Source organism: Schistocerca cancellata, chromosome 5 (assembly GCF_023864275.1).
Source record: "Schistocerca cancellata isolate TAMUIC-IGC-003103 chromosome 5, iqSchCanc2.1, whole genome shotgun sequence".
Lineage (NCBI taxonomy): Eukaryota > Metazoa > Arthropoda > Insecta > Orthoptera > Acrididae > Schistocerca > Schistocerca cancellata.
In genome coordinates, this window is record NC_064630.1 from 546,357,109 (window position 1) to 546,383,108 (window position 26,000).

A 26,000-nucleotide genomic window follows, 5' to 3' on the forward strand; every position below is an offset into this window, starting at 1 on the left:
TTAATTTCCTTCCTTGTGCTTGGAGTGTGTCCTCTAAAATTTGGAGAATTTTGAAGAGACCTAACATCAGTACTTCATTCCATCTACTTGTCAAGACCAGAGCACTGGATGGCTGGATGACTTTGGACAAAGGAAGCCTGTCGGATACAAAATTCCACGTTCTGGGAGAAAAGCTTGATGTAGGCCATGCAGTTCGTATGGTCCATGATAGATGCACAGAACACTGTTGCCACACAAGATTTCAACAAAACAGGAAACCTATACTACTTGCGCACTGTTCAGTTGAGGGTCACTGTAGGAAATGTGCTGACACATTAGTAGCTGCTGTTGCATCAGTGGTATTGGAGTAGTGTCCTTAAGGAAACAATAGGGATTACATTAAGAGGTAATCTCATTAACTGAGACCATGAGTTTCCTTTAAGCAAAAGTGGAACCACCCCATTTAACAGGTATTACATCAAAAGCAGATCTGGCAGTTGTCTCAATTGTTATATATCTCCCCTCCCATCATTCATCACAAGTGGCACTGCATGTGCACTCTGCTTTTCAGCAGTTCAGCATTGCATCTGAGGTTGACTGCCCAGTTGAATGCCAAAATAGTATGTCAATTTCTTTTTTTAGGGTCTGGCTGCAAGCCTGACAAACATGCAAGAAGCTGCTATACCAGAAAAGCTTCTGTGGTCAAAACAATTCTGCACAGTAAATGGAAAACAAGGCACAGAGCTGCAGATAGAAATATGTTAAATGAAATATGTATTCCTGTCAAAAGGTTGACCATTGTACCAGGATCTTAATGGAAGACCGTACCAAACCCTACGAAATTCTGAACTATTTAAAATCTGTCAGTGGTACCAAAATTAGTGTCCAGACACGTGTGAAGGATACAGGAACTAAAATTGAGGGCAGTAAAGATGAGAGATATAGATATTACTGTCAGTGGCATTGAGATAACAGCAGAAGTTAATAAAGTTGAAAAAGACTCAATTCCTGGTGGAATCCTTATTTCATTTTATACAGAATTTGCAGCTAAGTTAAACCCTCTTATAACTATAATATGCGATTGGTCCATCTAACAAAAACTGCGTCCTGTATTTGGAAAAAAACACAGGTCACACCCGTCTACAAGAAGGTTAGCAGATGTGATCCATAAGACTAATATTGACATTCATTTATTGTAGAATCTTAGAACACATTCTAAGCACAATCATAATGAGGTATTTTGATCAGAACGGTCTCCTGTATTCCAATCAAGTGAGATTCTGTGAACACTGGTCTTGCAACACACTTTTCTGACATGACATCTTGAAAGCCAAGTTCAGTATCTTCACAGGCATGACAACACTGCTAAACAACAGTGTTCACACAAGGTACGGTACAGGCACACGGTGGGTTGATAACAAGCTAGGGACCAGCACCCCACCAGAGGAATAAAATCTGCACGCGAGTCAATCTATGGGAAGCAGAAAGTCTGAAACTGCTTAGAGCTGTATTCAGGCATAAGAATAGCATGTGGCAGGCATGGGTGGCTGATGACTGAATACACAGAAATGGCACAATGCGTAACACGATGTCCACGACAGTTGAACTTGGTGTTAGAACTGCCCCACCCAGCTTACTGCCACTAACTGGTAAACAATTTGATCGGTGGTCTTCCCATATGATGCGTCACGTGTCCCCCATGTCAGCTCATCTGCCTCTTATTGCTATGTCTGCTGGCAGGGATACTAAATCCCTTTCCTTGAGAAGGCCACATAAGGCCTAAAATTACCGAGGTTGGGCCATAAATTCAAGCACTAAACCGGAGAGAGCGTTGGAGACTCCAGTAACGTACCGACCTCTGAAGGAAACAATGCCGACAATGATGGCTCCACAAGAGGTGTGAAAAGGTGCAGAGGCTGTGGCTGCAGCTTGTCCACTGGCAGTGGTTGGAGCCAGGCCACATCTCCCGGCTAGAGGGGAGAGGAGGCAAGGGGTGTGGTGGAGGGCAGGTCAGAATCCATGGACTCCGCATTGGTAAACAAGGGATGAAGCATCACCAGGGTCGAAGGTTGCAGGTGAAGCGGAGGATTGCCGAGGGTGAAGGGGGACCACAATGTGGAAGCACGACACAGCAAGTGGGAGGGAGCCTGCCCTCGGAACAATGTTGCGAGAGCCCCTGCCAGGTGACTGGGAGAGTGTAGCAGTAACGGCCCAACAGCCGTGATGGGTTACTGCTCCCAACTGATATCCACCACAAACAACTGCCTATCTTTATGGCCGATCATGACTTCAGCAGCCACCCTTGCTGCCTGCTAAAAGACCAGGCCCAAATGGCAGTCTCAGGAGGAAAATGCAGTGGGGCCACAGTGGACCGAGGTATGTGACTCAGGTTGCAACAAATCTAGGAGACCCCATCGGTGGTGCCCATGCAACCGTTTCACTGCATTGCGCCTCTTGAATAGTGTCATTGAGTTCATAGCCAGAAAACTTCACAACACATTGTCGTGGGAAGAGGCAGAAATGGACTTCTTCATTTGGGTCTTGAACGTACACATTAAGCACTCCACCTCCAAGTTAGAGGCCGAGTGAAACAGGACAGTCCTCAAATGCTGGATGCAATTTCAAATGCAAAACTCTTCAGACTCCTGTGACACAAACTGCCAGCCATTAGCAGACATGAGGGTCATGGGAGATCCCTCAGTAGCAATACTGACCAATAACACTCAAACAATAGCAGTCTATAGTGTGGAGAACAACTTGGGGCCGTTCTGGGAATTGTACAAGGCATTGACCAACAACAACCTCATGCTGCCCAAAAACCAAACAGCGGAATCGACATGGATGTGTGATCCAGGATTGGCCAAGGGGAAATCTGGCTTGGTAGTGCAGCCTAGTTCTGCTCGCAGGCCCTATAAGCCCACACTTGATGTTTGATGTCACAGTTGATTGCTGGCAAGTATATACGATGTTACGCTAAAGCCTTCATACCGCAGTGCGAAGCATGCAGTAGCTGGAGTATGCAAGGATGCAATGCTGAGGGAATGACCACCCAACAGCTTTGCTCCTCTGTGCCAAGCAGAAGGACCAGCTGGACATCGTGCACTCACTCATGTAGGAGACCTGACCTGGAAACCCAACCGGATAGCCGTAATGGTTTTTCAGAACAGTGGATCATCCGCTGTGGTGATTCACAACCTCTCTTGCTGTAATGGAAAATCCAACAAGGTTTGCTACCAGCTATCATCCAAGATGAACACTAGAGCCTCCTGCTGATCGAACTCTGGAGCAAGCCCCACCGGAAGCCGCAGAAGCGCATCCGCATTTGTGGTCTGAGAGATGAATCGGTAACCTATATCATAAGAATAATTACTGAGAAAAAGTGCCTATCTCTGCAACTGGTGGGCAGTACTGTCTGGCAGCTCAGAACAAGAACTGATAAGGAAATCAGTGGCATGTGGTTGGTGACCAGTAGGAACTTCGCCCCCTACAGGTAAACGTGAAACTTGTTAGTTCCAAAAATGATAGCTAATGCCTCCTTTTTCATCTGAGAATAATTAAGCTGGTCTGTGGAAAAGTCTTTGATGTGTGAGTGATGTGCTGCTCAGTGCCATCTCATTTCTGAAGGGACAGAGTTGCGCCAATGCCATACTAGGATGTAACAGGCCAGGGTTAAAGGTTTACCCAGTGTGAAAGAAGCCAAACAGGGAGAAAAGCACAAATACTGCTTGAGGGACTGAAAAGTCTGTTGACACTCCACAGACCAGAGAAACTCCGTGCCCTTTTAGAGAAAGCGATTAAGAGGATGGCAGATGTGAATGATCTGGGGAATGAACTTAACATAATATGAACTCTTGCATAAAAAAGACTGGAGCACCTTCAGGTTCCGGGACACTGGCATGTTGCTGATGGGTTTGACATCGTCATCCGTAGGGATGAGGCCACCTTTGCTCAGCAGATGTGCCAAAAAATGCATCCTTGTGGAGGAAAAAACTGCACTTTTCAGCTTGGAACAGAGGCCATTCTCCAGAAGGCACTGGATAACTGACTTTAGGTTTGGTAAATGCTTCTCTTGTGTCGAACCTGTCACCCAGATGTCATCAAAATAGTTTACATGACAGGGAGTGTCCTGAATCAACTGTTTCAAATATCATTGATAAATTCCCGGCATAGAGGAGATCTCAAAATGCAAGCAGTTGAACTGGTTAAGCACGAAGGGTGTGTTGAGTACCAAGAAATTTAAAGAAACTGTACCTACAGTATCTGCAAGTATGCAGCACGCAAGTTGATGCGAGAAAAATACTCCCCCCCCCTCCCCCCCCAGCTGTGCGCTGTGCGAGTCAGTCTGCGAGAAGCAGAAAGTTCAAAACCGTGCTCAGGGATAAACACATCAGGCGGCATGTGTGGGTGGCTGATGACAGAATGCACAGAAATGACACGAGACGTAAGGCGGAGCCTGCGGTAGTTGAACTTAGCATTAGAACTGCCCTGCCTGGCATACTACCACTGACAGTTAAACACTTCCATCACATGATCTGCCCATAGAACGTGTCTTGTGTGCCCCCATGGCAGCTGTCTGCATTATTCCACGGCAATAGCTATCCGACCTCATTTGCCTCCATCACAATGTCCACTGGTGGAAGTAAAGCAAGAATCAAGGCAGTCGTATGAATGCGGTATTTCTTGACTTACAAAAAGCAATTGCCACGATGCCACATCAACCAAATGAAAATGTCTGGAGTATTAAACAAAATTTGTCATTGAATTGTGACTTTCGTGGCAGATTGGACTTAACATGTTACCTTGAATGGAGAATCATTACCGAATGTAGAAATAATTGAAGGCATGCCCTGTTAAATGTATTAGAACCCTTGCTCTTCATGCTGTATCTTGTTGTACTAGAAGACAGTAGTAACCTCGTACTCTTCGCAGCTGATGCATTTATTTGTAAACTATCTGAAAACAAAAAATAAAACTGCATAAAATTCACTCAGTTAGTGGTAAGATTTCAAAGTGCTGGAAAGAGAATCACTTTAAATGTCCTGTATGTAAAACTGGGTACTTCACAAAACACAGAAACATAGTAGTCCATATCTGAAATATAATTGAGTCGCAGTGGGAATGAATCAATTCCTAGAAATACCTGGCTGTAACTATTTGTGGGTATAGTAAATGGAACAATCACATAGGATCAGTTGTGATAGAGCAGGTGGCAGTCTATTTCATTGGTAGGATATTATGAAAATGCAGTCAGTCAACAAAAAAATCTGTTATAAAACACTCATCACCCCATCCTAGAATATTGCTCAAGGGTACGGAATCCATATTGTATAGAACTAAAGGGAGATATTGAAATTATGCAAAGGAGGACAGCCCACATGATCACAGGTTTTTATGACCCATGGGAGAGTATCATTGATATGTTGAAAAATCTAAACTGACCAATGGTTGAAGATAAACACTATCAAACTATGTTTTGTGATAGCCTACTCACAAATTTCAAGAACCAGTATTAAGTGAGCAATGTACTGCAGCCTCCTACATATTGTACCCTTATGGAACATGAAGGTAATATTAGAATAATTGCAGCATGCATAGAGACATTTAAAACAGTATTCTTCATTTACACTGTACTTGAATGGAACAGGAAGAAATCCTTGTTTATGGTTCTTGAGAAGTACCCTCTGTCATGCACTTCACACTGGTTAGCAGAGTAAGAATGTAGATAAATATGTGGTGTTGTAGATAAAGCTATGGGCCTGTAGAACATATAAACTTGTTGATTTCTTATGTCAGTCTCACAGGGATAGCTGTAAAGATTTGGGCTCTAATATTTGCATTTTGCTCTTATTCTTACTCGTAAAGTTGCCTTCACTGCCAATTATTAAATAAAAAACCTGGGCTTGAACATTCTGTGGTGCACCTGTTGTTTCTTAAAAAGGATGTGTGTTTGAAAGTCTTGATCCAGCATTATGCATGGATATAACTGTTTTGATTCGAAGAAATAGATAATAAACTTCATCAGCTTCCATAGTGAGAGTAATCAGATAAGCTCTGTCTTATGCAGTGAGTGTTGTGTTAGAGAGAAAAAGGTTGTTTCCTCCTCCTAGGTGGTACAGTGTATCAGTGAACCAGTTAGTGAATAATGGTATAAATTTTACTTTTAGCTATTCTGGATTCATCTCAAATGTTTTTGTGCAACTTTGTGTTATGGTAATAATTGTCCTACCAGTGTGAAATATTTCATTATGTTGTCCACTGTCTGTTGATTTATGAAGTGCTGTGAAGTTATGAACTACCTCCTGTAAAACTAAGTGATTATCCCGGAAAGGGGGGCACAGTAACAGTTTCAATTATCTGACAGCTTCCGGTGGCAAGAAAAATTTATTTTTCAAAATTTTGTATAATTATTGACCAAATTTAAAAATTTAAAATACTGTCATAATCTACTCATCTTATGTTAAAAGTTCAACACAATAAGAACAACTGTTGCAGTTAGAAGAGGTGTGTTTGTCTTGAGGCTGCATAAGACAGTGTGCTGGTATGCAACTTGCTTTATCCAGTATTTGAGAATGAGAGCTCTGAGAGACTCCCAATAAACTTTACACGTAATTTCAAAACTCTACAGATCTTTCTCTCACTGACACCCCTCACAAAACAACAAAGGAAAAAAATTATTGTGAGCATTTTCGCTATTCATGCAGCCAAACCTCAGCATCAGGCATGACATTTTAATTTGTAACTTATTAGAGAAGGAAAATTGCTGATTTGCTGCTCACCATGTAGCGGAGATGCTGAGTCACGATAGGCACAATAAAAGATTCACACAATTATGGCTTTCGGCCATTAGGGCCGTTGTGTGTGTGTGTGTGTGTGTGTGTGTGTGTGTGTGTGTGTGTTTTTCAAGCTTTCGCATCCCAAGGTTGCTTCATCAGGAAAGAGGGAAGGAGAGAGAAAGACGAAAGGATGTGGGTTTTAAGGGAGAGGGTAAGGAATCATATGTCTGCCTGTGTCTGTATATGTGGAATGTGGATAGGGTGTCCTGCAGAACCTCAACAAATTCTATGGAGGAAACCCTATCCACATTCCTCCAGAACCTCAACAACTTCTCCCCCATTTGCCTCACCTGGTTCTACTCAACCCAACAAGTCACCTTCCTGGATGTTGACCTCCACCTGAGAGATGGCTACATCAGTACCTCCATCCATATCAAACCTACTAACCACCAGCAATACCTCCACTTTGACAGCTGCCACCCATTCCATACCAAGAAGACCTTTCCATGCAGCCTAGCTACCAGTGGCTGTCGCATCAGCAGTGACGAGCAGTCCCTCCCAAAATATACCGAGGGTCTCACTGAAGCCTTCACTGAGCCTAATTATCCTCCCATCGTTGTACAAAAACAAATCTCCCGTGCCTTATCTTTCCAGTCTCCCACCACCTCCCAAAGTCCCACAGCCCAGCCACAGAGGAGCATTCCCCTCGTAACTCAGTACCACCCGAGACTGGACCAACCGAATTACCTTTTCTGCCAGGGTTTCGATTGCCCCTCGCCGTGCCCTGAAATGAGGAATGTCCTGTCCCTATCCTTCCCACCTGTTCAATAGCAGTATTCTGCTATCCACCAAACCTACATAATATACTCGTCCATCCCTACACAACCCCTGCTCCCAACCCCTTACCTCATGGCTCATATCCCTGTAATAGACCTAGATGCAAGACCTGACCCAAACATCCTCCTACCATCATCTACTCCAGTCTGGTCACTAACATCACCTATCCCATCAAAGGCAAGGCTACCTGTGAAACCAGTCATGTGATTTACAAGCTAAGCTGCAACCACTGTGCTGCATTCTATGTAGGCATGACACCCAACAAGCTGTCTGTCCACATGAATGGCCACCGACAAACTGTGGACAAAAAACAAGTGGACCACCCTGTTGCTGAACACGCTGCCAAACATGATATCCCTCACCTTAATGACTTTCTTCACAGCCTGTGCCACATGGATCCTTCCCACCAACACCAGCTTTTCGGATTGAGTTGGTGGGAACTTTTCCTGCAATACATCCTACTTTCCCGTAACCTTCCTGGTTTCAACCTTCATTAGTCACTGTCCTCACCCGTCCAACCCCATCCTTGTTCCCATTCCAGCACTACACAGCCGTCATTTCACCGCCACACCCAATTTTTTAAATTTCTTTTTATTTTTCTCCTTTCCGCTACTTACTCCCCCCCCCCTCCTGCCCTCCGTGTAAACTGCAGCACTTCACTGTCCACCAACCCCACCATACTATCCCTTCCCCCCCCCCCCTTCCCACACTAGCCTCCGCCTTACCCTCATCCAGTCGCCACTCCCAACATGCACTGGTGTTGCTGCTCGCAGTGTGGTTTCAGTTATCTGAGACTGCAGACGTGTGTGCAAGTTGCGTTTTGTGTGTGTGTGTGTGTGTGTGTGTGTGTGTGTATTGTCGACAAAGGCCTTAATGGCCGAAAGCTATAATTGTGTGAATCTTTTTGATGTGCCTATCGCAACTCAGCGTCTCCGCTATATGGTGAGTAGCAACTTTCCTTCGCTAATATTGTTACATTCAATCTCGGATTTTCCATAGTTTAATTTGTAACTTATTTACTAACAGCTCTATTTGCAACATACTTTGCAGACATATCTACATATATCACTGAGTGTACATGTAAAATTGTGTCATTCTAGGACACTTAGTTCAGGAGATAAGAGGTCATAAACATTGAAATGCGTGAAAAACTACTGTTTGCTGTGAATGGAGCACAAATTACCAACACTGTATTCAACCAGCATTTGGTGACTCACAGCAGACGTTAAGCATAATTTCATACCTTTCTTAAACTTTGTCTCTTTTACATGGAGTCAAATATTTATCCTAGTAATGGATTTGTAAAGTAATCAAATGTTTGAAGCTGTTTTGAATGTGGTAGTACCATTCTATAAATAATCATGAGTCTACTCGTACAGACACATTACCATCTTCTGTTTCTTTTTCCAGGAAGGTCAAGGCCTTGGAAAACAAGAACAAGGCATCTCTATGGCTTTACAAGTTGAGAAAACTAGTAAACGAGGGGGCCGTATAATAAGTGAAAAAGAAATAATGCCACCACCTCCACCATCTGCAGGCTCACCATCTTCTGCTTCTCAGTCAGCACCACAGGGCCAGCCAAAGCCTGAGCCATCTATTACAGAAATCATGAAGAGCCCAGCAAAAGTTGTGCTGCTCAGGGTATGCTATCAGTATGCTGTAGTTACCACTTAGTGAGGTATCATGTCTTTCTTGAAGTCGCATGAGCAGTTTTGATCAGGTTGCAATAACTCTTGTACTGCAACAGTAGTATTGTTTATTACATTGTGTGATTTCAATTAGTTTGCATCACTGAGTCTTAGGGCCATTTCTTTAAAAGAAGTGTGATTAATTGTTAAATTTAAGTAAAATAGCCAAGTGATGCAATGTTTTTTGTACCTTGCAGCCAGTTCACTACTGCTCATGTTTTTCACCACACAGTCACAGAATTATGTTGAACAGTGCATTTATTTAGGTTGTATGCTGAAACTAACTCTTGCCCAAGGTATTATGAGGATAATTATTTCATTTAATAGAATTTCTCAAAGTTACTTGATGATAAACGAACTATCTTTGTATTATTCCTCATAGTTATTGTGATACTTCAGAATTTAGTTACCGTATTTACTCAAATCTAAGCCGCACTTTTTTTCCAGTTTTTGTGATCCAAAAAACCGCCTGCGGCTTAGAATCGAGTGCAAAGCAAGCAGAAGTTCTGAAAAATGTTGGTGGGTGCCGCCACAACTAACTTATGCCGTCGAATATATGTAGCGCTACACAGGCATACTTTGTAGGCACAAAGATAAATACTGGCACTAAATCCTCTGCGTCAGTAAATAAATTAAAAAAAAAGGGTGGAAGACAAGCTTTTTTTCTCCGCCCCGAGTTTCGACCACTGCATTTTCATACATTATCCAACGAAGTAAATACAAATTCCGTATTGTTCATCTTCGAATGTAGCAGCATTTCAATGTACTACGAAAATCCGACTGGCAAGACTGTTTGGGATGTTTGTCAATATGGCCAACTCTACGTTATGAATTTTTTCCTACCTGTGAGAAGAGATGGTTGCTAATAGGAACTTCTATGAATTGTGAATCACATGCAGTATTCTCTTCACCATAAGAATAATAAGAATATAAACATTTTGCCATATATTGTTATGTGTTTGCTGCTCTCTCATTTAAATCCTGTCTGCCTAATAAACTACGAAACTAGAGTGAGACAACAGCAAACGCGGAAGAATATACGTATCATGTCATGTTTATATTCGTATTATTCTTATGCCTTATACAGTCAGAAATGAAGCACAGCAATTGACTAGATTTTTAAATCTAAGATGACTCTAATTTCTGTGCAGAATGTAATGTACTAAAGAGGTGTCTGCAAAGATTTTCAAACAGAGAAAAATTTTCGCTAAACTCTCGTTCAGAACATCTTCTATCATACGCAGTGTATTATTTGGTTCTTGTTGATCATTATCAAAGAAAGCAGCAGTGTAAGTAACAACAAATTGCAGTCTCTTGCCACTGTTTCGCTAATGAGACGATTCCTCTCTTTTTTTTTTATTGTAAGTGGCAGTAGTGTGCACAAAAGCAAGCCATGCCGCAAGCCGCGACAGGCCTTAAACACGCACTATCAGAATGCGACAAACAATGCATGACACAGTACAGTAATGCATTTTCAGCTTAGAGTGACGTAAACACCTATAACAAAGAAAACGGCGCTTATCAGATCAAAGAAAAGTAAGCAATCAATTCAAACCAGACGAAGCTAGTGAAAAAGGAAGGGTACCCGTACAAATACGGACAGAGCACCTGACGCATAGCAATGGCTACCTGGTAAAGCTTAACTGCTAAGGTTAAGACTCGAACCAAACTACTGTAGCTGTATCGTCATTCATTCGACCTAAATTGTGTCTCATATTACCATGGACCAACTTTGTTTCGATTTGGAGATGTGACCTAAAACTTTTCTCTCCCCTTGAATTTAGTCTCAAATTTCAGGTGTGGCTTAGATTCGGGAAATTTTTTTTTTTTCCTTGATTTTGAGTCTCATTTTTCAGGTGCGGCTTAGATTCGAGTAAATACGGTATTTGTCACATTTAATTCATATAGTTTAGTTTGAAAAACGTTGTTGCTGAGTAGATTATATATTGTAGATCATACATTGTGGCATATGAAATGTGCGTAAAGTATCAAAATTGTTGTAAAGTTGAGATCAGAAAAACATCTATATTCAAACTAGACTAAATAGATTTTTATGTGCTGGAGGTTTTCAGCACCCAAAGTTGCAGACAAAGGATATGACATATTCAGTGGCCTAACTAGTGTGACACCCTTATTTTACATTTTCGTATGGCCCAGACTTAAAAAACGCAAAATTGAGGAAAATGCAGAATCGAGGAAAACGTTGAAATCCCCAAAATATGAGCAAGAATGTATGTAATTGACATACATGATTAAAAATCATAATCCGCTTCAATACATTGTATAAAATCTGTGTAAGAGAAGGAAATTAAATGTACAATACAATGTTTATGCAGTAATTCATGATTATAAATTTCATCAGTGACATGGCTCTGCAGGTGTTGGCTGGGATAGATACTGGGGGAAACATCACACAACGCCTGAAGGCCAATTCTTTGAATACGTGGAAGATGAGGGTGGTATGGGCAGGCACCATTTCTCAAAAAAGCCCTTTTTTATCTTTAAAGTTTTACAACTTTATAAACTTGTAAAATAGTGAGTGAACATTCATTATCTTGAACAACAAGATCCTCAATATAGTGTGTTAATGAAAGTTCCTGAAGTATTTTAACAGATAAAGAAAAAGTCTCAGAATCAGTTTACAACACTTAAAACTCAAAATCCCTTTTCAAGCAAAGGAAAAAATTTACAAATTGCATAATGCGAGGTTAAGTAAAAGATTGTAACACCACATGGCAATACCAAAATTTTCATAGATATGACCTGTGATCTCTAAAGGTAATGAAATATTGATCACAAAATTTTTAAATAAAACAACTTAATTGCAATAAAATCTGATTACTATCAACATACACTCAAACCCTGTAGTTTCTACAATGCACATCGTATCACAAAATATTTTCCTTCCTTTTAAACACTTTACACCATAAACATCCTTGCATGTGATGCGTACTACTGCCGAATTATGACAAATAATTAAGCATAAATGTTATAATTAATCAGGTATGTAAAACTTTTCCTCTCATACATGCTGTAAAGGTTCATGACTTGAGGGGCTTTGTGCTAGGTGGTCACATTTAGTTTATATACACATTTGCCCACTCTTGTGTGTTGTATACTTGCAGAACTGACAATAACGGCTGTCTCAGAACAACATGTGTCCATAAACTTTTGTTTCAGACTCAGAAAAACCGCTACATAAACACATGACATATTGAAGCAAGCATTTGGGGAAGACACCTTAGGCTGCAGTCAGACTTATGGCTATTTTAAACTTTGTCAAGATTGCAGAACATTGTTTGACAATAATCCCCATTCCGGACAGTTGTCAACTGGCATTTCTCCTAAAATATCGCTGCGTGCAGAATATGGTGCTGCAAGATCGTAGGCAGTGCTGTCGTGCTGTCTTATCGGGTGTGCAGGAGGATTTTGCTGACGAAAGTGGCGCATGGGTGATTGGTTCCTCTATCATAACAATGCGAGGTCACACACTGTGCAGTTTTTCCTCATCTGTGATATTCACCTAACCTGGCACTGAGTGATTTTGATTTTTTTTTTTTTTTTTTTTCTCTCTCTCTCTCCCGGAATGAAACTCAACTCAAAGAGCCAAACTTCACACAGTTGAGGAGATTTAGACAGAATTGAAAGTGAAACGTGGACGATAAATAGCTTAGACAAGAAGAGAATAGAAGCTTTCGAAATGTGGTGCTACAGAAGAATGCTCAAGATTAGATTGGTAGATCACATAACTAATGAGGAGGTATTGAATAGAATTGGAGAGAAGAGAAATTTGTGGCACAACTTGACTAGAAGAAGGGATCGGTTGGTATGGCATATTCTAAGGCATCAAGGGATCACCAATTTGGTATTGGAGGGCAGCGTGGAGGGTAAAATCGTAGAGTGAGACCAAGAGATGAATACACTAAACAGATTCAGAAGTATGTAGATTGCAGTAGGTACTGACAGATGAAGAAGCTTGCACAGGATAGAGTAGCATGGAGAGGTGCATCAAACCAGTCTCTGGACTGAAGACCACAACAACAACAACTACTAATAAATAGGCTCACAAAAAAATACATTCCAAGGAGCTCCTAATTCATGGGAAAACAGCTGGGAGTGGTGTATACACCCTCAAGGGGGCTACTTTGAAAGTGATGGTGATACCCTGGTAAATATAATTTTATTCATTGCTCTATTCTGGGAAATTTTGGGTAGCACCTTGTATTTTTGGTAACAGTCCTCTTCAATGACTGTCCATCACAGCTACTCAACACACACTGTTATGCACATTATGACATAGCAGATGATGTTTTTCCGCTTACCCTGTATGTAGTATAAATCTTTGATAACATTCCTCTAAAAAACCTGACACTTTGATTATTTGGTTTTGAAACCACCCATCATATGAGCACCAAGAATTTTCCCATATTCGAATTCACTTAGGTCTGTCTGACACTGCTCTGACCACAACTGACACTTGCAACATATCATGGAGATTGCACAGGCGCTGTTTGTGGTCAAATACAGTAGTGCAAACCACAGGCATGTCTAGCATTTGCATTTAACTTCAAGCATGAATTTCTCATGGAGTTCCCTTTTTTTTTTTTTTTTTTTTTTGTCCAACTCTCGTATGTATTTTCTTGTAAAACACATTTACTAATATTTATTCCACGATGGTTCATGACAATCACTGTGATCGTCAAACCTTGAACTGACTATATTTCCTCTCTTGCATGTAGCTGCTTTCTACATGAGTGTGTGGAGTGCGTATGATATTGTAGAACTGTGGCATGAACAGTTAAACAAGTTTTCATCTCCTATTCTTGTTATCTCTGTCAGGAATCTGTGGAAAGATTTTGGCAGAAATGAGTTAACGTTCTAGGAGCTAGAGGGAAGTGTCTCATGAAAATGTGTTACTTAAGTGCAGTTAAAGTAAAAGGATTAATATTTTAATTGATGTATCAGTGTAAATTGCCACTGTTCTCAAATATTGAGTGCTTGTTAATAGAAATCTTTGTAGTAAAGGCAATGGATTTCTTTATTCACATTAACTGGTTTTCATTTTACAAGCCCATGCTCAGACTTTAACTGACTATCATCATCAAAGAAGCTACAATACAAAATTTTAAATTCTTTGACAACTACGAGGTTTTATCCAAAATTTTCGGGACTGGTGTTGCCATCTGTTGAAAACCTTACCTCTACATCTACATCTGCATGATTACTCTGCAATTCACATTTAAGTGCTTGGCAGAGGGTTCATCGAACCACAATCATACTATCTCTCTACCATTCCACTCCCGAACAGCGCACAGGAAAAACGAACACCTAAACCTTTCTGTTCGAGCTCTGATTTCTCTTATTTTATTTTGATGATCATTCCTACCTATGTAGGTTGGGCTCAACAAAATATTTTCACATTCGGAAGAGAAAGCTGGTGACTGAAATTTCGTAAATAGATCTCACCGCGCCGAAAAACGTCTTTGCTTTAATGACTTCCATCCCAACTCGCGTATCATATCTGCCACACTCTCTCCCCTATTACGTGATAATACAAAATGAGCTGCCCTTTTTTGCACCCTTTTGATGTCCTCCGTCAATCCCACCTGGTAAGGATCCCACACCGCGCAGCAATATTCTAACAGAGGACGAATGAGTGTAGGGTAAGCTGTCTCTTTAGTGGACTTGTTGCATCTTCTAAGTGTCCTGCCAATGAATCGCAACATTTGGCTCGCCTTCCCCACAATATTATCTATGTGGTCTCTCCAACTGCAGTTGTTCGTAATTTTAACACCCAGGTACGTAGTTGAGTTGACAGCCTTGAGAATTGTACTATTTATCGAGTAATCGAATTCCAGCGGATTTCTTTTGGAACTCGTGTGGACCACCTCACACTTTTCGTTATTTAGCGTCAACTGCCACCTGCCACACCATACAGCAATCTTTTCTAAATCGCTTTGCAACTGATACTGGTCTTCAGATGACCTTACTAGATGGTAAATTACAGCATCATCTGCGAACAACCTAAGAGAACTGCTCAGATTGGCACCCAGGTCATTTATATAGATCAGGAGCAGCAGAGGTCCCAGGACGCTTCCCTGGGGAACACCTGATATCACTTCAGTTTTACTCAATGATTTGCCGTCTATTACTACAAACTGCGACCTTCCTGACAGGAAATCACGAATCCAGTTGCACAGCTGAGACGATACCCCATAGGCCCACAGCTTGATTAGAAGTCGCTTGTGAGAAACGGTGTCAAAAGCTTTCCGGAAATCTAGAAATACAGAATCAACTTGAGATCCCCTGTCGATAGCGGCCATTACGTCATGCGAAATAAAGAGCTAGCTGCGTTGCACAAGAACGATGTTTTCTGAAGCCATGCTGATTACGTATCAATAGATCATTCCCTTCGAGGTGATTGATAATGTTTGAATACAGTATATGCTCCAAAACCCTACTGCAAACCGACGTCAGTGATATAGGTCTGTAGTTCGATGGATTACTCCTACTACCCTTCTTAAACACTGGTGCTACCTGCGCAATTTTCCAATCTGTAGGTACAGATCTATCGGTGAGCGAGCGGATGTATATGATTGCTAAGTAGGGGGCTATTGTATCAGCGTAATCTGAAAGGAACCTAATCGGTATACAATCTGGACCTGAAGACTTGCCCGTATCAAGCGATTTGAGTTGCTTCGCAACCCCTAAGGTATCTCCTTCTAAGAAACTCATGCTAGCAGCTGTTCGTGTTTCAAATTCTGGAATATTCCATTCATCTTTGGACTAATGGTCACCATCACCCTCGAAGTAGTTCCCATCCGCACATACATACCAGTCCCAGCGCTTCTGCCACTGGTCAAATGTTTTCTGGAAGTCGTGTTCTTTGAGGGTGTTTATCACCACCAGCATTGCTTCTTGAATCCTCTCTAGAGTGTCGAACTGACGGCCTATCAACTTGAGTTTCAGTTTTGGGAATAGCGTGAAGTCGTAAGGTGCCAAATCTGGCGAGTACGGTGGGTGGGGTACAACAGCCATGTTGTTTTTTGCCAAAAAGGTCCTGGTGAACAAGGACGTGTGACAGGATACATTGTCATCATGCAGCAGCCAGTTCCCTTGATGCCAAAGTTCGGGCCGTCGTCGCCACACATTTTCACGGAGCCATTGCAAAACATCACAGTAGTATGCACAATTCACTGTTTGGTTGGGTGGGACGAATTCTTTGTGCATAATTCCCTTGTTATCAAAGGAAACGATGACCATGCTCTTCACCTGTCTTGCTTTTTGGGTCTTGGAGAGCCCAGGCTCTTCCACGGGGGCGATTGTTGCTTTGTCTCTGGGTCATAACCGTAAATCCAGCTCTCGTCGTGGTAACCCATGACAAGAAGGTCGGATCATCAGATGCGGTCTGACGAAGGTCCGTGCACACTTCAACATGCTGTGCCTTCCGATCGGCAGTCAAGATCCTTGGCACAAACTCTGCAGCAACACGATGCATGCCCAATTCATCAGTCAACATCCATTGACATGTCCCATAACCAATACTCACTTCATCCGCAAAGTCTTGAATGGTTTGATGTCGATCCACATGAAACAATTGTTGAAGTTTGGCAACAATGTCTGGCATTGTGCGGCTAACAGGCCTTCCAGTGTGAGCATCATCTTTGACGTCTGTATGGCCGGCCCTGAACCGAGCATGCCTGTGAAACACACGCGTATGGCTCATACTCTGTCCCCAAACACTTGTTGAATCATTGATAGGGTCTCTGTAGCACTTTTCCAGAGATTCACACAGAATTTGATACACATGCGCTGTTCTGTTCGCGGATCCATGGTAAAATCGCCACTCACCAAACACAGAGTATTACGGAAATCACTGTTGACATGCAAAATGTGGACACGCAACACATCCTCCCAGCTGAATGCTACTCTGCACACCGACTCATCAGATAAGCAGCTCTCACCACCAACAGTGCAAAGATTTACTACTCCAACTTTCCAGATGGCAGCACCAGTCCCGAAAATTTTGGATTCCACCTCGTATAGTCAGTTAAAGGCTGATGATGGTGTTCTATCCCAAAAAACTGTTAACCTGAATAAATTAATCCGGTAGAATGTATGCAATATAGCGCTTTCATTTATTATGACAATGTTGTACCAAGAAGGTACAGAAGAATCAGTTAACAGGAAATGGATGAGGTTATTGTGAGTGTGCCTATTTGCTTGAAAAGTCATATCCAGATGGTATGATCAAATGTACCACAAACAGTTCTTGTTGAATGTGCAAACATTAGAGTGTGGTCAAGATAATAACACTGTAATACAGTAAATTAATGCAACTGAGACGGACAAAATAAAAAATAAAAATTATCTTATTTCCTAAGGACTCAACAGTTGCGGATGTACCATCCCTGGCAGCATGCCTCGAATCATCAACTGTAATACAAGGTCAGAAAATGCTTGGCCAAATGTGTATGGGGGTAATTATGTATTGGACTTGTAGCCAGGTGAAGAAGGGGTGAATTCCTGGCAGAGCAGAATAGAGTGAGACTGCCTAAAAATCAATCTGGACAAGATACATACCTCTAACAAAAGAGACCACTTGCTTAGTTAAGAGAAATGGAAAGCGGTAGCCACCAGAACTGACGATGCTCTGAGCAGCATGCTCTTGCTGTTGAAAGTAATTTGGCAGTGATTACTCGTGCTTGGGTGCATGACTGCAGCATAGCTGATAAACAACAGGGCTGCTCCAAAAAATAGTGTTTGTGGGAATAGATCTCACTCGTGACAGGGGGTTAGATACTGGAAAAACATATAAATGGTTGAGAACATTTTGTTTATTGGATAGGAGGGAAGGGGGCGGGGGTTGCAGGAGGTGGAATACTTCTCTGAGAGGAGTACTACAGAGTTATGGGCAGAATGTTGCTCTTGTTCTCTTTGTACATAAATAACCTGACAGGTTGTGTGAGTGGAAATCTGTGACTGTTTGCTGATATGGAATATGGAAATACTGTGTGGCTAGGACCTCCTGTTGGGTAGACTGGTCGCCTGGTGCAAGTCTTTCGAATTGACACCACTTCGGTGACTTGCATGTCGATGGGGATAAAATGATGATGATAAGGACAATGCAACACCCAGTTCCTGAGCGGAGAAAATCTCCGACCCAGCCGGGAATCGAACCCGGGCCGTTAGGTATGACACTCCGTCGCGCTGACCACTCAGCTACCAGGGGCGGACTCTTTGCTGATGAAACTGTTATATCTGGGAAAGTGTTGCTGTTGAGTGACTGTTGAAAGATATGGGATGACTTAGACATAATTTATGTTTTGTGTGATGAAATTCAGTTTGCTCTCAATGTTAATAAAAATAAATAATAAAAAAACTTTAGTTAATGCAAATGAGTGAGAAAGCCAATCCTGTAAAGTTCAAATACAGTATTAGTAATGTGCTGCTTGACACTGACACGTTTAAATACTGTATCTAGGCATAACATTTCACATAGGCATATAGATTGTTGTTTGTCCTTCACCTCATTTGTGAGCATAACAGGAAAGGATATGACTGCAGTTGGTCTTTGATTTTATGTTCTCCAATTTTACGTTTTTTGTGATTCTACACCATAAATTCATAGTGCCTGTGAAAAACTCTTAAGATCAATGCTAAAAATTCCCTGATTTTACGTTTCTTCCTAGTAAGGTTTACCTCGATTCTGCATTCTTATTCGATGTCTCAGTTGACTTCATCCAGTTTTCTTCCTATTAGTATTTGATATGACTGAATGAGTTATAACTGGCACAAAAGACAGACTGTTCATACAGCAGGTGGTGGTGGAGGTGAGGGAATATTTTAGGCTGTTGCGAAAAAGGAGATGTAAAAGAGAAAATGCTGATGTAATTCACAATTGGCATTGCCAGCACAACTTGCAATGTTTAGCTTCACTTCACAATCAAGATACAACTACTGTTAGGTTGTGGCAGCAATGGAAAAACGAGACAGTCAGCATGTGCCGTGGCAGAGATGTCACTTGGAGATAGAGCAAGGGTTTTGCGATAGCACATGTAAAAGACTTGCGTGTTCAAGTCTGACACGATACAGTTGCAACAACTACATACACTACTCACATATATACTTTGCACCACACACTGTAGAATGTAAAGATTGGCATCAGTGATAGAAGGCATGAAGGAAAACTGTAGCACCTGAACTTGCTTTTAAATTACATTTTACACAGCGTACGGAAATTTCACCATTTCCTTCAAAGTTACAAAAGCATTTTTGTTAACGAATTTGGTGATTTTTCACTGTCTTATTGAATATTTACGTTTAGCTTTTTGCCCAGTCATCACTAGCAATAAGCTAAATTTTTCTCACAAATATGGGAATGCGACTGCGTCTGTCCATTGTTATAATGTTCTCATTATCACTGTTCATTATCATCGTCATGAATAATTTTCCCATGTTTCTGAGTTGATGACTGCAATTTTTCATTTGTTCAACTCCTTTTCTCCAAATTTGAAGATTTATTTATTTATTTATTTTTTAAAGAGTGGGAATCATGATTTTAATGATGGGAACTTACAATTTGGATGAGCATCAGCAAAATTGATATCAGTCAAGGGCACCAAAATATGAGACAAACATTTGTTACAATCATAATCCTCATTGTTCATGCCTGTAGTCCAAGAAGGAACCTGTACAAATAATGCTTGGATATGAAAAAAGCATGTGTGAGCAGAGAGAGGGAAAGAGAATGAGAAAATCCACACACCTCATCATAAAGACTTTGTTTGTCAGGCTTGGCATGTATCAAATCTTCATCCTTTACTATGAAATTATCATTCATAATTTTAATAACCTGCTCTGCAGCCCATAGCTGTTGCTACAGGTGCCACAAATAGAGAAGGATTGCTGGTAATCATGCCATTTCTGTATAAATTGGAAAAGCATAATGGGTGATTTTGTTTTCCAAAGCTGCTTCAAAAGTTTTAGTTTTGATGTTTCACCAATCACTTCACTGGTAGAAAATTCTTGATAGGTTTCCATTTTCCAATAAACTAAGGAGTTTTTATGGAAAATTACTGCAGGTGCATAGCGAGACACTATTCACGACTGTTAGAGGCTGTTACAAATGTAGGCGAATTGGCAGAATCTGCGAATTGCAATGGGCCAACAGCTCACTCACATGAGATACTCTAGGAGCTTGAAAGGGGTATCAACATGCTTCTCTTCTCACAGTTTGAGCCAAATTCTTGAGCTCCATGTCGTGTCCTCCCCTTTTTCGTGCTGTTTAAAGTCAGTATTGTTGAGTGTTAGTATTACACAATGGAAATGTCTTGGCCTCCTTGAAGTGTAAAAATGCTTGTTCAGATGTGAAATGAAATGTGCTACTTTTAGTTTGATAAGGGCTTGCCCTTTTTTTTAATATTCCTCATCTAATGAACCTGACATTGTGATGTGTAATCAATCGTCATATTATTCAGCATACGACACCCAATAACACAATATTACCACACAGCTACTGGTTTCCAGAGACATGCTCTTGCCAACTGGGTGTGTGTTTATAAACCTTGTATCAGAAGTACTTGTATGTGGTAAGTAGAAGTCATAAAGTACCGTCAGTGGGATGAATAGTCTTCGACTTACTTTACAGTTTTCAATGTGTGACTCTTGGTCCCCTCCTGCCAAACCACTGCTTATCAACCAGAGTTGTTTCTTTTCTTCAGTACTGAGTCTGACTATGTCCACTTGTTGTCACAACTGCTGATATTATTGCTCAAGGACATCTTGTGCAAATAACTTTATTTATGGTTACTATTTTGCACGCTCAAGTACTTCTGTTTGGTAATCTGAACACGGACAGTCAGATGAAACTGACAATAAAACACACAATTAACATTTTCTTGGATGTTGTAAGCTGCCTTAGTGAGAAAAAATTCATATACCAAAATATTCTGTTTCTTTCATTACAAGTCCTAAATATGCAATAACATATCTCACAGAAGAAGCTGATTCCATGGAAATCCTGAATTTTCTTGAAGATGTATTCTGTCATTTGGTCACAAACTAAACTGAAGTGATGAATGTAAAAAGATATTCTACATCTTCCTGTTTATTAACAGTTTATAAAAAAAAGAACTGTCAGTTGATCCTTGAAGACTACATGCGTTAATAATGATTAAACTTGTTTTTACTTATTATTTCTTTCTGTTGATATTAACAGTAACAGTTACCGGATGTTGTTTCATGAATAGAACTTTCACACTGCAGACAAAATGATGAAACAACTATCACTCAGAGGCAGTGGAACTTTGATTTTACATTGTCCAATTCTACATTTCTTACGATGCTATGTCATACATTTGTAGCCCTTGTGAAAAACCCATAAGATCACTGCTAAAAATTCCCAGATTACCTTGAACCTACATTCTTACACGATGTCTTGCTTGACTTTTTCCCATTTTCTTCCTATTGATATTTGATGTGACTGAACGAGTTACAAGTAGTACAAAAGACAGATGGTTTGCGCCGTGGGTAGTGGTGGAATTAAGGAAATATTTTTGGCTGTAGCAGAGAGGGAGGGACGTGAGAGAGAAATTTCTGATGTAATCCACAGTCGCTGCTGCCAACACAACTTGCACATTTAGCTTCACTGCACAGTTATGGTACAACTACTGCTAGGTTGCGGCAGCAATAGAAAAACGGACAACATGTGGCCAAGGGTCCCATCCGCCAACTTTTCTTATGCCACTTAAAACTCACTCCCGTCTTTTTGCTTGTATTTCCAATATATTGTATTGAGCAACAATATTAATTGTAAACCTTTTAAATTCAAACTCTGAGTCTTGAAGAATATGCTCAGTCAGAATCCAGAAAAGGCGACCATTTCCGGCTAGTGAACTCTTATTGGCTGGCGACTTGTTACATCACTCAGTAGCCAGTGCAGCCACCACACCACACTAACACAGGTAAAATGAGCTCATCTGCTGGAAGTTTGGAGAGTGGGGGTGGCCCTTCAACAACAGGAGGGCAGGTAGGGGCAAAAGCACACTGCTGAAAATATACTTTTCCTGCAGATCATGTGCTAGGGCGGAGATGCCACATGGAAATAGAACAGGGTTTTGCAGTAGCATATTTTAAAGACTTTTGTGGTCAAATCTGACATGATACAACTGCAACATCTACATATACTTCTCAAGCATATACTATGCACCACACACTGTATATATTATAAAGATTGGCTGCAGCAATAGAAGGTAAGAAGCAAAACTGTAGCACCAGAAATTTACTGAGCTGACTTCTAATAAGCTTGTAACTTTAATTGGGGATGAAAACTCATTTTTTCATGTCTATGTTTCTCTCATCAAGAGAAGGAAAACACACACCCTTCGAGTTAGATGCTGATGCTTTTCACTGTACTTCAGTTTGCAGTTTAATTCAACATGTTCGTCAATATTTGCTTTTTTTTGTGGTGAGCACACTGGAAACACTTCTCAAAATCATATATTTTGACATGTAATTTGTGTTCATAGCACGTCAGTAAAAGCTCGATTACCTCAGGGTTTTGACAAATTTTTACTTGCTGTTACACATCCATTATTTTTCTTAAGAAATAATGAAATTCATTACCACAAATTATTGTACAAACACTGTATTCAAAATTTAATTTCTTCCACATATACCGGTTTTATGCAGTGTATTGGAGTGCACTACAATTTTTAATCATGTAAGCCAATTACATATGTTTCTGTTCATATTTTGGGGGTTTTAACATTTTCCTTGATTCTGCATTTTCCTCAATTTTGCATCTTTTAAATCTGGACCACACAAAAATGTAGAGGTTTTACTGTAGTAGTATTATAAGGTATGCTCCTTTATGTGCTGTATGGTGGCTTGTGGCTTATGTATGTATGTATGTATGTATGTAGTTGAAGTCCTGGTGGACAATCTGGTTCAGGGTGTAGTGTGCAGTATGTTGCCTTGTGGCTTGTCAATGGATCTGATTGACGTTTTTGGAGCACAAGAGTATTTTATTGCATTGGACGTCTTTGTGGGTGAGATGACCATATTTGGGGAAAAGGCACGAGAAGGGATAGTGTCTGTCTGTAGCAGCCTTCAGAATATTTTGGGGAGAGTGGTTACTCAATGCTGTGGTTGTAATGTGTGCAAACACAAGAGACTGTTTGACTCAGTGTGTTTTAGGTGGATAGGTTTGCAGCTACAAAAATAGAGATATTGTTATTTATTGATAGGCTTGTTGTGTCAAGAGGCTTTTTTAGAAGCATCATTGAGGTGGCATTCAATGTCAAGGAAGATGACTTGCTAAACTAAAGAGAAGCAAGTGAAATAAACTGGAGAGAAGCTTTCAGGGTAGAGGCTGTGATCCATTTCATGAAGATACCATCAAGTAATCCAAACTAGACCACAGATTGAGGATTTTGGGTGGCTCAAAAAGATTCTTTGAAGTATTTTCTAATTAATTTGTAATCTCAGCTATTACTCATAGCAGTATGAGAATCAAGTGGTGACGCAATTTAACTTGCAACCAAGCAGACATCCTATTACTAACTGATATAACTAATCAATAATACCATTGTTTGATATAACTTAATATATGCATAACCATGTTTCTATATTTTCCACTTTTTCTGATAAAACAGAAGATAGAAAGAAACTTAATTGTTATATTTAGCTTGTATCTCTGAAATTCTTCCTCGCCCCTCCTCCTTGGGAAGCAGGGGGGGGGGGGCGTGAGAAAAAATGTATTTTTTTAATGTCCATAAATATTTCATGTTCCTCTTTTCTCTACAGAATATGGTTGGTCCAGGAGAAGTAGATGAAGACCTGGAGCCTGAGGTTAAAGATGAATGTAACACAAAATATGGTGATGTTGTTAAAGTTCTTATTTATGAACAACCAAGTGCTGCACATGATGAAGCTGTTAGAATATTTGTTGAATTTAAACGGATTGAATCAGCTATTAAAGGTAAGTCTAGCACCATTACACTTGTACATAACAGTGCATTTGTTGACAGTTAAAAAAATATTGTAAACTGCCATTGGTACTCTTACCTCAGACTTTCTTTAATATATGAAATGTTGCGCGCTCATTATCTCGTAATATGTTTCACGTACATTGTAAACAAATTGGCTAGCAGGTGCATGAAGAGAAGTATAAAATTTTCTTGCTTCTCTTCTGTGTGTGTATCACAGTATGTGGTGGCACACAAAAACATAAGAAGTTATTTTCCCACAGGGATCAACAGCTGATGATATTGCGGGTGCAATAGCTTACTTACTCACTATCACTAATCATTACAAAACTACTGACATGCTTGCAAGGCCGTCAGTAACAGCTAGTTGAGGAATAAGTTGTATATTCAGTCAGTAGTTTGGTATACTCTGTCAAAAAGTCCTCAGATATCTCCCTCTCCCCCTCCCCCCTTCCCCCTTCCCTCCCTCTCTGTCTGCCTCTCTCTCTCTCTCTCTCTCTCTCTCTCTCTCTCTCTCTCTCTCTCTCTTCCTATGCGAGTTTTCTCTCAAAGCAGCATCATGAGCAGGTTTCCCCAGTGGCATGTTTTGTACAATGTACCACTATTATTTTGTGCACTTTACTACTTCTGCACTGGCCATCAGGGCTTTGCTTCCTCCACATCAGAATTGTCGACAATGATGGGAACTTCGAGGGTAATCCCAAAAGCAAGGTCTCCAATTTTTTTACAAGTACAGAACTCTGTTTGTGTGGCAGTTGATCACACTGTTACGAAGAGTGCTTCATGCACTGTGTGTAAACATGCGCACGCCGTGCTGAGGCACTCAGTCTTGGCTTGGTGGCTGTTGAGAATGGAGCTCCCATTGGATGTTACCTCCAAGTGCAAATTGCACACAGTTATTCGATTTTTGAACGCAAAGGGCACTGCGCCAATTGAAATCCATCGCCAATTGACGAAAGTGCATGGTGAGTCGTGCATGGATGTCAAAAATGTTCGTAAGTGGCGTAGAGAGTTTGTAGCTGGTCGGACCGAAATTCATGATGAACAAAGGAGCAGGAGACCGTCAATTTCTGAGGAGACAGTGTTGAAGGTTGAGCAAAGCATGCGTGAAGATCGGCGGATCACCATGGATGGTCTCTGCACGTTTGTTCCTGAGGTTTCCCGAAGCACCACTCACAGAATTTTAACGGAAACATTGAACTACTGGAAGGCGTGTGCAAGATGGATGCCACGCATGCTGACTGAGGACCACATGCGACAATGAGTTTGTGCTTCCCACGCATTTCTTCACCACCTTGCAGCCGAACAGGACAACTTTTTGGACTCAATTGTCATGGGTGACGAAACCTGGGCATATCACTTTACACCTGAGACCAAGCAACAATCACGCCAGTTCATAACTTTCTGAACAGCGTGGCAGCTAACTTTCTGAACAGCGTGGCAGCGAGCTGGTATGACGTGGGCATACAAAAACTGCCACAGCGTCTACAAAAATGCGTTGACAGAAATGGTGATTATGTCGAAAAATAGCTAAATGTTCAAGCTGTAAACTGATGTAAACCATTGTAGAAATAAACAGGTCTATGTACTTATAAAAAAATAGGAGACCTTACTTTTGGGATTACCGTCGTATAAAGCTGAATCCCCTTCTGGTGCGTAGGATATCTCTCACACACAAAGTTTCTTCCTTTTCAGTTCCTCATCTTGTAATATCAATTTTACCACAGATAATG

At 40.9% G+C, this 26,000-nt stretch overlaps 1 protein-coding gene across 1 annotated transcript in view; it reads left to right on the forward strand.

The window, feature by feature from the left end:
• The window catches only part of LOC126188124 (splicing factor 45), a 99,229-nt gene that overhangs the window by 34,088 nt on the left and 39,141 nt on the right, over positions 1–26,000 (forward strand). Inside the window, exons 7-8 of the mRNA XM_049929598.1 lie at positions 9,000–9,230; positions 24,086–24,260. Coding sequence (XP_049785555.1) covers positions 9,000–9,230; positions 24,086–24,260 — 406 coding nt within the window. The remainder of the gene's footprint in view (positions 1–8,999; positions 9,231–24,085; positions 24,261–26,000) is intronic.